Source organism: Tupaia chinensis, unplaced genomic scaffold, assembly GCF_000334495.1.
Source record: "Tupaia chinensis unplaced genomic scaffold, TupChi_1.0 Scaffold000075_1, whole genome shotgun sequence".
In the NCBI taxonomy this organism is placed as follows: Eukaryota; Metazoa; Chordata; class Mammalia; order Scandentia; family Tupaiidae; genus Tupaia; species Tupaia belangeri.
The window spans coordinates 3,792,893-3,804,833 of record NW_006159535.1 but is presented as its reverse complement, the minus strand read 5'-3'; the positions used below and the strand labels follow the sequence as shown (position 1 = coordinate 3,804,833).

At 37.2% G+C, this 11,941-nt stretch overlaps 1 protein-coding gene and 1 long non-coding RNA gene across 5 annotated transcripts in view; one reads left to right on the top strand and one right to left on the bottom strand.

The window, feature by feature from the left end:
* CCDC196 (coiled-coil domain containing 196) overlaps positions 1-9,001 on the bottom strand; it is an 18,580-nt gene extending 9,579 nt beyond the window's left edge. Inside the window, exons 1-7 of one of the 3 annotated variants that reach the window (XM_006142424.1) lie at positions 8,925-9,001; positions 6,900-7,052; positions 5,367-5,463; positions 4,634-4,684; positions 1,930-2,007; positions 1,648-1,731; positions 788-847 (exon numbers count right to left, since the gene is read on the bottom strand). In XM_006142424.1, coding sequence (XP_006142486.1) covers positions 788-847; positions 1,648-1,731; positions 1,930-2,007; positions 4,634-4,684; positions 5,367-5,463; positions 6,900-6,976 — 447 coding nt within the window. In that variant the 5' untranslated portion in view covers positions 6,977-7,052; positions 8,925-9,001. Of the gene's footprint in view, positions 1-787; positions 848-1,647; positions 1,732-1,929; positions 2,008-4,633; positions 4,685-5,366; positions 5,464-6,899; positions 7,053-7,155; positions 7,298-8,924 lie in introns of those variants that run through there. The other 2 variants (XM_006142422.1, XM_006142423.1) reach the window with 2 other exon arrangements.
* The window catches only part of LOC102486795 (uncharacterized), a 72,885-nt gene continuing 68,335 nt past the window's right edge, over positions 7,392-11,941 (top strand). For both annotated transcript variants that reach the window (XR_001369735.1, XR_333657.1), the window contains exon 1: positions 7,392-7,659. This is a non-coding gene — a long non-coding RNA (uncharacterized LOC102486795). The remainder of the gene's footprint in view (positions 7,660-11,941) is intronic.

The window sequence follows — 11,941 nt, the reverse complement described above, 5'->3', positions numbered from 1 at the left end:
GTGAGAAGTAGGGGTTCAGATTCATCTTTCTACAAGTGGAAATCCAGTTTTTCCAGCACCATTTCCTGAAGAAGTTTTCCTTTTCCCACTGGATTAACTAGTATCCTTTGTCAAAAATCAGTTGACTGTATGTTTGGGAATTAATTGTTCTTTTAACATTTTTTTCTCATGATTTATTTCTTTTAGAAGGATAATTGATAATACAGTAGGAGGAAGTTGGGTTTAACAATATCAAGCTTGGGACCGGCAGGTAGCCTGGTGGTTAAGGGTGCTGGACTCCCACACAGCTGACCGTCTGACCGTGTTTCAAGTCTCGGTCCTGGTGACTTGCTTTTTCTTTCCTTTTTTTTTTTTTTGAGAGGTTTTTGCTATAGGGCGCGTGCACTCGCCAGACAGACAGAGAGAGACATAGAGACAGAAAGTGAGAAATCACCCCCCAGGGAGGATGGTCACGCCGCAATCCCTTCTCCTCCACTCTCCTCTCGGGATCTTGGGCACGCACGCACACGTGCCCGGCATGAGATTTAAGCCACCGGGTCCGGGACGCGAACCGCGGTCAACTACATGGGAGTCCAGCGACATAGCCATTAGGTTAACTGCTGGTTCCCGTGGTGGCTTGCTTTTTCACTTTCTCTCTCTCTCTCTCTCTCTCTCTCTCTCCTCTTGTCAAATATAAATAAATAAATAAATAAAGTTAAAGAATTCTTTTAAAAAAAATAAAGCTAAAAGCATATATGTTCTGTAAATAAAAATGTATCCCATGTTCAGCCTCAGAAGACCTTTGTACCTGAAGGATGTTGGCTTGTTCTTGATATTTGACCCATTCCATTTTCCTCTGTTGCTTTTCCTGGTGGAAGAAAGAGCCTCTGGGTGAAAAAGTAAATTGAGATCAGAAATCAGAAATCAATATACTATAAAAAACTCATAGCAGAATTTTTATGTAATAGACTCACAATAAAACATTTTAAAATCATTTCTCCTTGGGACCAGCAGTTAGTGTAAAGGTTATGTCGCTGGACTCCCATGTAGTCGACCGCAGTTCGAGTCCCAGACCCGGTAGCTTAAACTTACACTGGGCACGTGTGTGTGTGCCCAATATCCTGAGGGTAGAAAGGAGGAGAAGGAATTGTGGCATGACCATCTCCCCGGGTGGTGATTTCTTGCTTTCTGTCTCTCTGTCTCTCTCTGTCTTTCTGGCTAGCGCATGCGCCCTATAGCAAAAAAAAACTCTCTCAAAAAAAAAAAAAGTTCTCCTAATTGGCTTCTCCTATATAATCCACCTTCTAAAAGGTAAAATCTAAATGAAAATGATCATTTTCTGTGAATGACTTGTTATGCAAAGATGAGATATGAATGTGATACATCTAAATAAATTTTCAAAAAAAATTAATAAATATTCTGACATCACACAGTATTGTGGAGTTGTCATTGTTGGTATAGCTTCTTTCACTTCACTTTAGCTAACATTATTTTCCAGATCTTTGAGATGTCACTCTAAATCAAATATGATACTCTAAGAAAACTAGATTACCTATACAAATTTACAGTGGTCAGGGGCACACTATAACTGAGGCACATAATTGCTGCATTAAATATTTCCAGTTTGTCAGCTCTAAAATCTGCTACTGTTCAAAGTGACTGTACTACCTTCCTCATTTCCTTCACTTTCTCTGCAGATGATGTTTCCAATTCATTTTTGGTCTTCATAGTTGATGAGGGGGATTTGAGAGCCTAGGATGAAAGAGAGCTAAAGGAATAGAAGGCCCCAGGAAAGATGTACAATATCTGAGTAGACTATAAGTCCGTTATATCCTAAAGACCCAGATTCTACCTATCTGTCTTCCCAAATTAGCCTTGATTGTTAATAGGCTGTTTCCAGCTGTGTGGGATGAGCGATCTTGAAATTTTAAGTACTTGATGTACACTTGCCTTTCCATCCTGCAAGTCTGCCTTGGTTTTTATCTGTGGTGTTTTTTGTTGATCAATGAGATCTTCTGTCTCAAATGTCTGTGGAAAGACATTTTGGCAAAGCTTTAAATCAGTGGTAATTAATGAGCAAAGTAGAAAAACAATACAGGTCAAGATTTTTGGTTCCTGCCAATCTGAAGCTTCTCAGGGCCCCAAATGAAATATGTTCCACCTAAGGGGGTTCAGGATGTAATGAGCCCTTTCATTTGGTCCCTTGAGTATAACTTAGGATAATAAAAAACACTTACTGAGCCCTTAATATATGCCAATCACTACTGTAAGCTACTTACTACTTTATAATACTTACTCTCACTACTACATTACAGACGTTCTTATTTAAAACTCATAGCTCTTTGGGGACCATTTTCATTTCCATTTTATAGATGAGAAAACTGAAATTTGGGGAGTTTTAGTCATTTGTTTAGAGCACACAAATAGGAAAGTACAGAGCTGCAAATATGAACCAGATCTTTGTGACTCTGAAAAATGTGTTTCTAATGTCTAGGCATGCAATTCTCCATTTCTCCCTATCCAAATATGAGTAAGGGACAATTGATCACAAGCCAAGGTATACGGACATCCCTTATAAAAAGTCATTCAGAAGCTCTGAGAAGCAAGCTGGCTTTTGAAGAGGAGTTATTTTAAAACATTTCTATCATAAGGACCCAAAAACTTAGTAACTAAAACTTCTAACAATTCATAGAACTAATTAGTAGCTGCCACTGAAAACTACAAGCAGATCTCAGAACAAAATGCAGGGTTGAAGGTATGTTGATTATTTATAGAAAGGTGAGAATAAGAAAAAAGCCAATTATCAATTAGAGGCCAGAAGGATGGAGGGAAGAGACAAATAGAGAAATTTTGGTTAATGAAAACAAAATTACAGATAGATAAGAGGGATAATTTCTTATTTTATGAAGTACAGTAGAGTGAATATATTGATAGTTAACAATTTAATGCATACCTCAGAATAGTTTTAAAAAGAGGATATTGAATATACCTAACACAAAGTAAAACAAATGGTTGAGATGATGGATATACCAATTACTCTGATTTAATTGTTGCATATTATATTCTGTCTCTCTTTTTTTTGTTTGAGAGATTTTTGCTATAGTGCATGTGTGCTCACTAGAGAGACAGAAAGAGACAGTAAGATAGCGAGAAATCATCCCCCAGGAGGATGGCCATGCAACAATCCCTTATCCATTCTCCTCTCAGGATTTTGGGCATGCACACAGGCTCCCAGTGTGAGTTTCAAGCTCCCTGGTCCAGGACTCGAACCACAGTCAGCCACGTGGGAGTCCGGTGCCATAACCACTATACCACCTGCTGGCCTCCATATTGTATTCTTGTAACGAAAAGTCACATTGTACTCCATAAATCTGGGCAATTATTATATGTAAAGGGAAAAAAGCAGAGATCACATCGAACAACTGTTTTTATCACAAGACATAATCTGTTCTTCTAGTTGCATAGCTTAGTCTACAAAGGAATCCTTCTCTCTCCAAGATTTCCTAGCAAAAATGGTCTAATATTGTTATCTTAAACTGTCTAGTGATTGTTGTAAAATAAAAGGGGCATTTGGGTTAATTTATTAATTAATTTATTCAACTCACATTTATCTACTATGTTCCAGGTATTCTGCTAAGTGCTAGGGATTCAGACAAAGCAATCAAGATGATATGTTTATAATATTAAAATGTGTTATAATAACATGTTTATAATATAAAAAGTGCTCTGGAGAACATGAATATAGTTGTAAAATAGAAAGTAATTGGAGGATGCCTTTTAAATGGTATAAACAAGAGGGAATTTTCTGAGAAGAGACATTTAACCTGAAACCTGAAGGATGAGAATGAGCTAGCCATGAGAAATGTCATTATAGACAGAAGGTAAAGCAAGATCAAAGGCCTTAAGATAGGATGTTTTAGCACAATTCAGAGACCACAAGGAAGTGAATGTGTATATTATCTGCTGAAGATAATTTTATACTTTTATCAACTGGATTAGGGAGAAATATTCACATGTTGAAATACACATTTTGTAAGCTAAATTATGTGATTGTATAAAAGAAAATGAAATTTTAAAAATATTTAAAAAAAAAAGAAAGCAAGAGGAGGAGTTTTGAGAGTAGTCTAGAAGGTAGGCAAAAGCCAGATTATGCCACAACAAGGAGTGACTGTTAAGGTTTTCATGAAAGTAATGCTTTAATTGTTTTAAAAATATCCCTTTGACTTCTGTGCAAAGAATGGATTAGAATGAGGCATAAGTAGAAGCAGGTACATGAAAAAAAGAGGATGAAGCCCATAGGAAAGGGAGGTTCTTTCCATTATGATCTAGAGGACAATACTTTCTCTTTTTTTTTTTTTTTTTTGAGAGGTTTTTGCTATTTGGCACTCGCCAGAAAGACAGAGAGAGACAGAGAGATAGAAAGCGAGAAATCACTCCCAAGGGGGGATGGCCACGCCACAATCCCTTCTCCTCCATTCTCCTCTCAGGAACTTGGGCACACACACACACACACACACACACACACACACACATGCCCAGCGTGGGTTTAAACCACCGCATCCGGGACTCAAACCGCGGCTGACTACATGGGAGTCCAGCGACGTAGCCATTATGCCATCTGCTGGCCCCATGGAAGACAATACTTTCAGCATACCTTGTTCCATAGCATCTCCATTTCCTTCCGAAGCATCTTGTTTTTCCTTTCCTGTTGGTGGTGTGTCAGGGAAGCAAACAGACAGAAACATATGTTTGTTCAGTCATTAAAGTAAGAAATTACTAATAATGATGAGAAAGGGGTTCAGGGACATAGTCAACTCAGAGGAAGTTCATGAATTGACCTACCTCAAACCTAAGAGCATGAGAGATAAGTTTAATGTTGATGATAATGTTGATGGTTAGAAAAATAACAAAACTTTCATTATGGTGATTATGAAATGGTATCAATAGAAATTAATTCTTATGCTTAAGATTTTTTCATCATATAGCAGTTTCTCTAGGGCTTAAACTACTAATTTTTAATTTTGAAGATTCTTTAAATTGTTGATTTTTAAAATGTGAGACATTCTCAGAACAAGCTATTTGTTTTATTTTCATAAACATTTCTATTCTTTCTGAAATGTGAAGAATTAATATGCTCATATTCATTAACCCCTAGATGAAAAGTTGTAAAAATGTCAAATAATATAATTTCTTTTAGTTAGTCCTTGCTCTTGTCAACATTTCCTCTTTTTCCCTTTGGACCACTTTGGACTTTCTAGATCAATGAGATATGAGTGTTGGGGCATCAAATGCTAGAAATGAATACTGTTTCTTTTCACATGTGACAATGCAATAGAACTGAATCCTCTTTTGGAGGCCATTCTCTGGAATATCCAGCAATTTCTTACCAGGTTCTGTTTCATCTCCTCTGCTTCCTTTATTAGCTCTATGACTGAGGATTCTTCACATCCCTTCCCTGCCATGATCTGTCTCATGATCTGCAGACTAAAATGAAGAGAGACATTATAAAACATACATATGTCCTACAGGAAAATATTAAAATTCTACAAGATGTCAGAAAATACTCTACTATGACTAAAACGATTCCATTCTTCATTGACATTTGATTTAGCTTTGTGCTATGTAATGAATTCCATGTCCTTTAATAATCACAATTTAGGTCTCCAACAATCAGTGAGATCCCATTCCACTTCCTCAGAAGAATGTTTTGGTGTATGATGACTTTGGAGGAGAAAGGGGTGGTTCTGTTCCTGTAAAAGAGGAAGTTGAAGAACCTACTGTCTTAAAGATAAATCCCAAAGTTACTCTATACCTCATGTTGGTCTGCTTCCTCATATCCCCTTGATTCTCAAAATAAACACATTTTAGTTTATTGGGAAAACCATTTAAATCCTTATGGTAGCTGCAGAGAGTACAAGTCATTAAGTTTCTGACAAAATTTGAATCATTATTAAATCTTTGACTGTAAGAGAAATATTCTTTAAAGGCTTTAATTAATTTATGTTTCTGTCCTTTTTACTGATTCCTCTCAAATTCTAATCAGTCAGTCCTTTGAATTCTCCTGTCCTGAGAAGTTTGTGTTGCTGGGTTGTAAGCTCCTGTTTGACCACAACTCTCTGCCTGGCTTTCATTGTCCAAAAACCCTAGTTGGGACCAGCAGGTGGCATGATGGTAAAGATGATGAACACTCCCGATGGCCGACCACATTCAAGTCCTGGAACTGGTGGCTTGCATTTTCACTTTCTGTCTTTTTCTGTGTCTCTCTCTGGTCAAATTAAAAACTAAATGGATTAATAAACAAAATTAAAACCAAACCAAACCAAACAAACAAAAACACCCTGAATTCCTTGAGATGCTAATAAAGATACGGAACTAAGGTAGACACATTGAGGTGAGATTTTTCTAGAAATAAAGAAAACTGTGTAAAGAATGGCGTGAATTTTCTAGTAAAGACCATAACTACCTAGTATGTTTAGAGGCTAACCCTCATTCAGAGGGCTCTAGAAAAGATTGCTGTTCCATCTCACAGCATAGGAAGAGCAGTATAATCTTTCCTAAGGTGATTCTACAAGCATGAATAAGAAAGCTATCAGTGTGACCATGATAGATGTATGCTATTAAATGCTCATTCCTGTTTTTTTTTTCTTTTTTGTGTGTGTGTGTGGGCACCCTAAAGAGCAAAAGAAATAATGAGTATATATTAACTGTAGCTCCAATGAGCCATATTTAATTTTACTAAAAGAAGATGAAAGATTTGTCATCTTGATTTTTCTGGTTATATGTTTGTTTGATTTTTACATACTACAGCTAAATGTCCAAACCTGTTAATTAAAAATAAAGTCAAATAACTATTACCAATCTACGCAGTTTAAGTTCTCCAGCCCTTCTATCTATAAGAATCCCAAGTAGGGAGCCATTACCTTCTTTGTTTTTCTTCCAAGTTAGACATTAACTTCTGGAATAAAAGGTCGTTCTTATCCTCTAGAGGTTTTAGCATCTCTAGCAGTTCCTGTTTCCTTAGCTTTAAATCCTCATTCAGTTCCTTCAAGTAGTTGTCATCTATTTTAGAACTTCTGTGGGAAGAAACACCATTTTAAATATCTGCCTTTAACCTGGGTTGATAGTGAGAGACCCTCTTTTACAGTTATCATTTAGCAGCTTCCATCAAAGACTCACCTTATTTTTGAGGGCATGTAAGATCCTGAAGAGTTTGTACCACTTATCATTTTGAAGGGAAATTTTTATGCTAAGAATAAAGAAGACTTTTGAAAAAAATGTACCTTCTTTTCCCATTCAGTTAAGTCATCATTTTTTTGTGTGTGTGCTACTGATCTTGAAACCCTATTGCATTGGACTGATTATAGCTACACTTGAGGTCACAATGGCCCTAAAACAAAAATCAACATGTCTTATGTAACCTCAGCATCAATAGCAGCTTGTCAACTGAAAATACTTACTATATCTGAGCACTTCTTATCTCAGCTTTAGCCAAACACCTAAAATTGTATTCTGAAGTCTTTGAGTGAAGAGAATAGAATCACCTTGTCTCTGCATTATGGAATTCCTACTGTGTTAGAAAATGGGGACCTGTCAAACATAACTCATCAATACCATCTCTGATGGCAACAAACCTCTATGGAATGCTTACTCTCTATGGGGCACAATATGAAGGTTTCAAATGTGAGTTAAGTCTTGTTAGCTTCAAGTATTAACAGCATTTCCATCTAATTTCTAGTGGTGTTCTTCAAAGTAACTTGAATTCTTAGTCTTTGTGGAAATCTTAAATGCAGAGTATTCTAGTGGAAATAATGCAAGACTTAATTTGTCAGAACTTGATTTGGATCTCGGCTTCACTGTGAGCTGCCTGTTAGCAAGTTCTAAATTCTCTGTGCCTCACACTGCACTTTTGTAAAAATGAACATGGTAATATTGACCTGATAAGTTTGTTGTGAACAAGAAGTGTAATACTATGTAAAGAGCCTGGCTCATGTTAAGTGTTCACATTTTAGTGGGTTTTTGTTTGTTTGGCTTGGGTTTTGGGATTTTCTTTTTTTTGGAGAGGTTTTTGCTATAGAGCGCGTGCGCTCGCCAGACAGACAGAGAGAGACAGAGAGACAGAAAGCGAGAAATCACCCCCCAGGAGGGATGGCCATGCCGCAATCCCTTCTCCTCCTTTCTCCTCTTGGGATCTTGGGCATGCACGCACACGCGCCCGGCGTGAGTTTAAGCCGCCAGGTCCGGGACTCGAACCGCGGTCGACTACGTGGGAGTCCAGCGATATAGCCATTACACTAACTGCTGGTCCCAAGGGTTTTGGGATTAAACAATGCCCCCTGGTTAGATTTTAAAAAATTGTTTATATGAAGCTTAAGCTTCAGTGCCCATCATTTTCACAAACTTTTAAAAAAGGCTCTGAACTTCATTTTGTATTCATAATTTTGTATTGTCTTTTGGAAAGAGATTTTTTTCCAAATTGTATATGCTTTAGGATTCTACAAATCCTGGACCTACCGTTGATTAGACAGGCACAGATATTTCCTAAGTATCCCCTTCCATCAAAACTTCTTATGCAATCTCTACAAATACCATTTTTCAAGCATACATGTGTCACTTGTAAGTTTTATATGATACCTAGTGTGTATTATATTAAATTAGAACTGTTGTATCAGGTCAATCATAATTCACATAGGTTGCCCTAGGAATTTCTACAAAATGTTTCAAGTGAATGAAGGTAAACAAACTCTTTACAGTTAAAAGAAAGAACTGGGTGGACTAATTATTATTAGTAGCAATCTTAGATTACTCATGTGACAGGGGATAACAAATAGAGGACAAAAATGGCATTGATCCTTCAGCATAGGTTTTTAAAATTTCATGTTGTGACATTTGGCAGAACTATGATAGAATTAAAAAATATTTAATGGACAAGCAACATCCTAACTCACCTTCCTTTCTGTCTTTGCCTGTGAATGGCTCAAAGAGGAAGAACACTTATTATTCTGATGTGTTCTTTTCTATAGCCAATCAGAACTTTTTATTTCCTAACATTCCAATTCCAATGCCCATTTGTTCAACTTGCAATATGAATTCCAAGGAGAATATTTGCCTGATAAAAATATATACAGACTTTGGAGGAAAGAGCTTAAAAATCAAAAACTATATTGAGAGGGGATAATTTATGTACAGCATTGTCCTCTGGAACAGTAGACAAGGGGGATGAAGCTGTAAATGACAATTAGAAGTGGAAGGAGTGAAGTTAAACACTAGTTTTTCTCAAGTAGAAAGTTTGGCCATCTGGGGCCAGCAGGTGGCATGGTGGTTGGGGTGCTGGACTTCTACATGGTCAACCACAGTTTGAGTTCTGAACCTGGTGGCTTGCTTTCTCACTTCTCTCTCTCTCTTTCTCTGGTGAGTACATGTGTTGTATAGCAAATTAAAACACAATAATTAATTAGTTAATTATTTTAAAGAAAGAAAGTTTGTTCATCTGTTGATTGAGAAGGTGTGTTAGGAAATCTTGGAAATGTGATGATCTGAGATTTGGAATAGCACCTAAGCCAACCAGGCAAGAGTGAAAGGATTATCAAATATTGCTAAGGGTCAAGGTGAGTTTGGAAAGTACAGATTTATCATGGCATGAATCAGTAGTTAAACCATTTTCTTCAGCAGTATCTGACAAACTAGAAGCCATACTACAGAGAATGGATAGTTTGACTCTGACTTGGGACTTGGCAGAATGAGTAAGAAGAATTCAAGTGAGGAAAGAGACTCAGAGTGCTAGTGAGAATATCTGTTAAAAAGTCCATCATACTGTTCAGACTATTCAGGTAAGAAAGTGAATGGGGGTAGTGAATAACAGGGGAAACTAGAAAAGGGTTGTAATTAAGGAGGATGAGGTTACAAGTACAGAGGTTTTGGTCAATGAGCATACTTCTTATGAAACAACTTGTGAAACCTTACGCTGTCAAGATAAATTATAGTAGCAATTCATAAAATTTGTTTCTTCAGTAAATTTTCTATCTCTTGCTTTCCATCGCTGCATATGATTTACTGGAATTCATGTGGTCCCTCAAAATAGGCCTTTTGACAATATATTCACAATGACCTCACCCAACAATATAGCATTTGATTTTAGTATCTGTTAAGAAAAAGTGTGATTGCTCTATAATTAGAGAACTCAGAGAAATACCATTTTAGTGTTAGTTTTGCCAGTGGAAAATCAGATTAGTCTAATTAAGCCAGGTCTCCAAGAGTAGAGGCAATTACTTTTATATTAATGTAAAAAAGGAGACGCTTTCCCACCTTTGCCTCTCTCAGCTTCAGTTGTGGTAACAAAATTACAAAATTCTTCAGTCAGGAAACTCAAGGACCTTCTGGTTCTCTCTGACCCAAAGCCAGTTCAATCCTTGAGGGGATTATGAATTCCATTAGCTAAAATAAGGAGAGAACCACTAGTAAAATCATAATAGCAAAAATTCTTAGCTCTTAAAGATCACCCACATACTCCTTCCTGTTTGTTATGACCATATTTTTGGGGGGGTGGAGGGTACCTTTTCTTTAGCCCTAGCTATAACTGTCTCAATCCAGGCTGTACCTACACTTGGAGTGAACCTAGGGAGTTGAAAAGAGCGAGATAAATTTGGGGACTTTCTTTTACTGTTGACATCTCTTTAAAAATAGTATTTTCGCTCAGTGTGTCCAAATACTTACTTTAATGATTTTCAAACTGAAGTATATAAACTTTCACAAAGACTTTACAGAAATCTGGAAGCGGGACCAGCAGTTAGCGTAATGGCTATGTCACTGGACTCCCACGTAGTCAACTGCGGTTCGCATCCCGGACTGGGTGGTTTAAAACTCACGCCGGGCGAGTGTGTGTGCGTGCCCAAGATCCTGAGAGGAGAACTGAGGAGAAGGGATTGCAGCGTGGCCATCCCCCCTGGGGGCTGATTTCTTGCTTTCTGTCTCTCTGTCTCTCTCTCTCTCTCTCTGGCGAGCGCACACGCTACAGCAAAAACCTCTTCCAAAAAAAAAAAAAAAAGATAAGAAATCTGGAAGCAAGAGTAATTCTTAGAGGATCTTTTCCTAGATCCTCAATTTTCCCAAGTACTCTCTATTGAAATGGATCTACCTGAGAATGCCACTTTTCTCACTTTCCCTTTGCCAGCCACCCTTCACTTACTTTTAAAAGAATGGAATATCTCCCAACCAGTTGGAATCTTACTTCAATGACTTGCTTTGGGTGCGTGTAAAAATATCTAGAGTATTAAACTAACCACAATTCAAAATGTTGGTATTAGGATTAAAGAGAGTGAGTGACAATGACTAGATTACAGAATATTTTTCAAATAAGGTGGTGTTCAATTATTTGCTATCAACAAAATTGAAGGGAGATCTAATTGAACTGTCAGATAAATTTATTAAAATTAAATTTTTATGATGAATTACTATATGATTTTTGGCTTTCTGAAGTATTAATCACACTCACAGAATCTTTGGCACAGAAAAAGTTGTGCCCTTCTCAACTCCAATGCTTTCTCAGTCACAGACCAATGACATTATGAGGTCTTAAAGTAGTTACCCTCTTGCAGTATTTGCTTAAAATATGTAAAGTTTTTCTTGCTATTTCTGGCTTATAATTCAAGAGGTCAAAGTTTTGAGTAACACTGTTCTAACAAAATACTTTCCATTCCTATCTACTTATTTGTGTAAACAAGTTTTCTCAGTGAGTACTCTATGTAAAGCAAAGCATGTAAGTACAATTGATGCTGAAGCCTTTTAACTATTATGATTATTTTAAGTTTCTTTCATAAGAGGGAGAGGGAGACAAGCACTCTCACCAGGGTCTCAGATCACAATCTTTCCCATCTCCCCAGTCTTCCTCAAGAGCCAGAGTTGGGGCACACATACCCAATGTGTACAATTGTCCCATGAACCGAATCCATGATCTTCCATACGGATC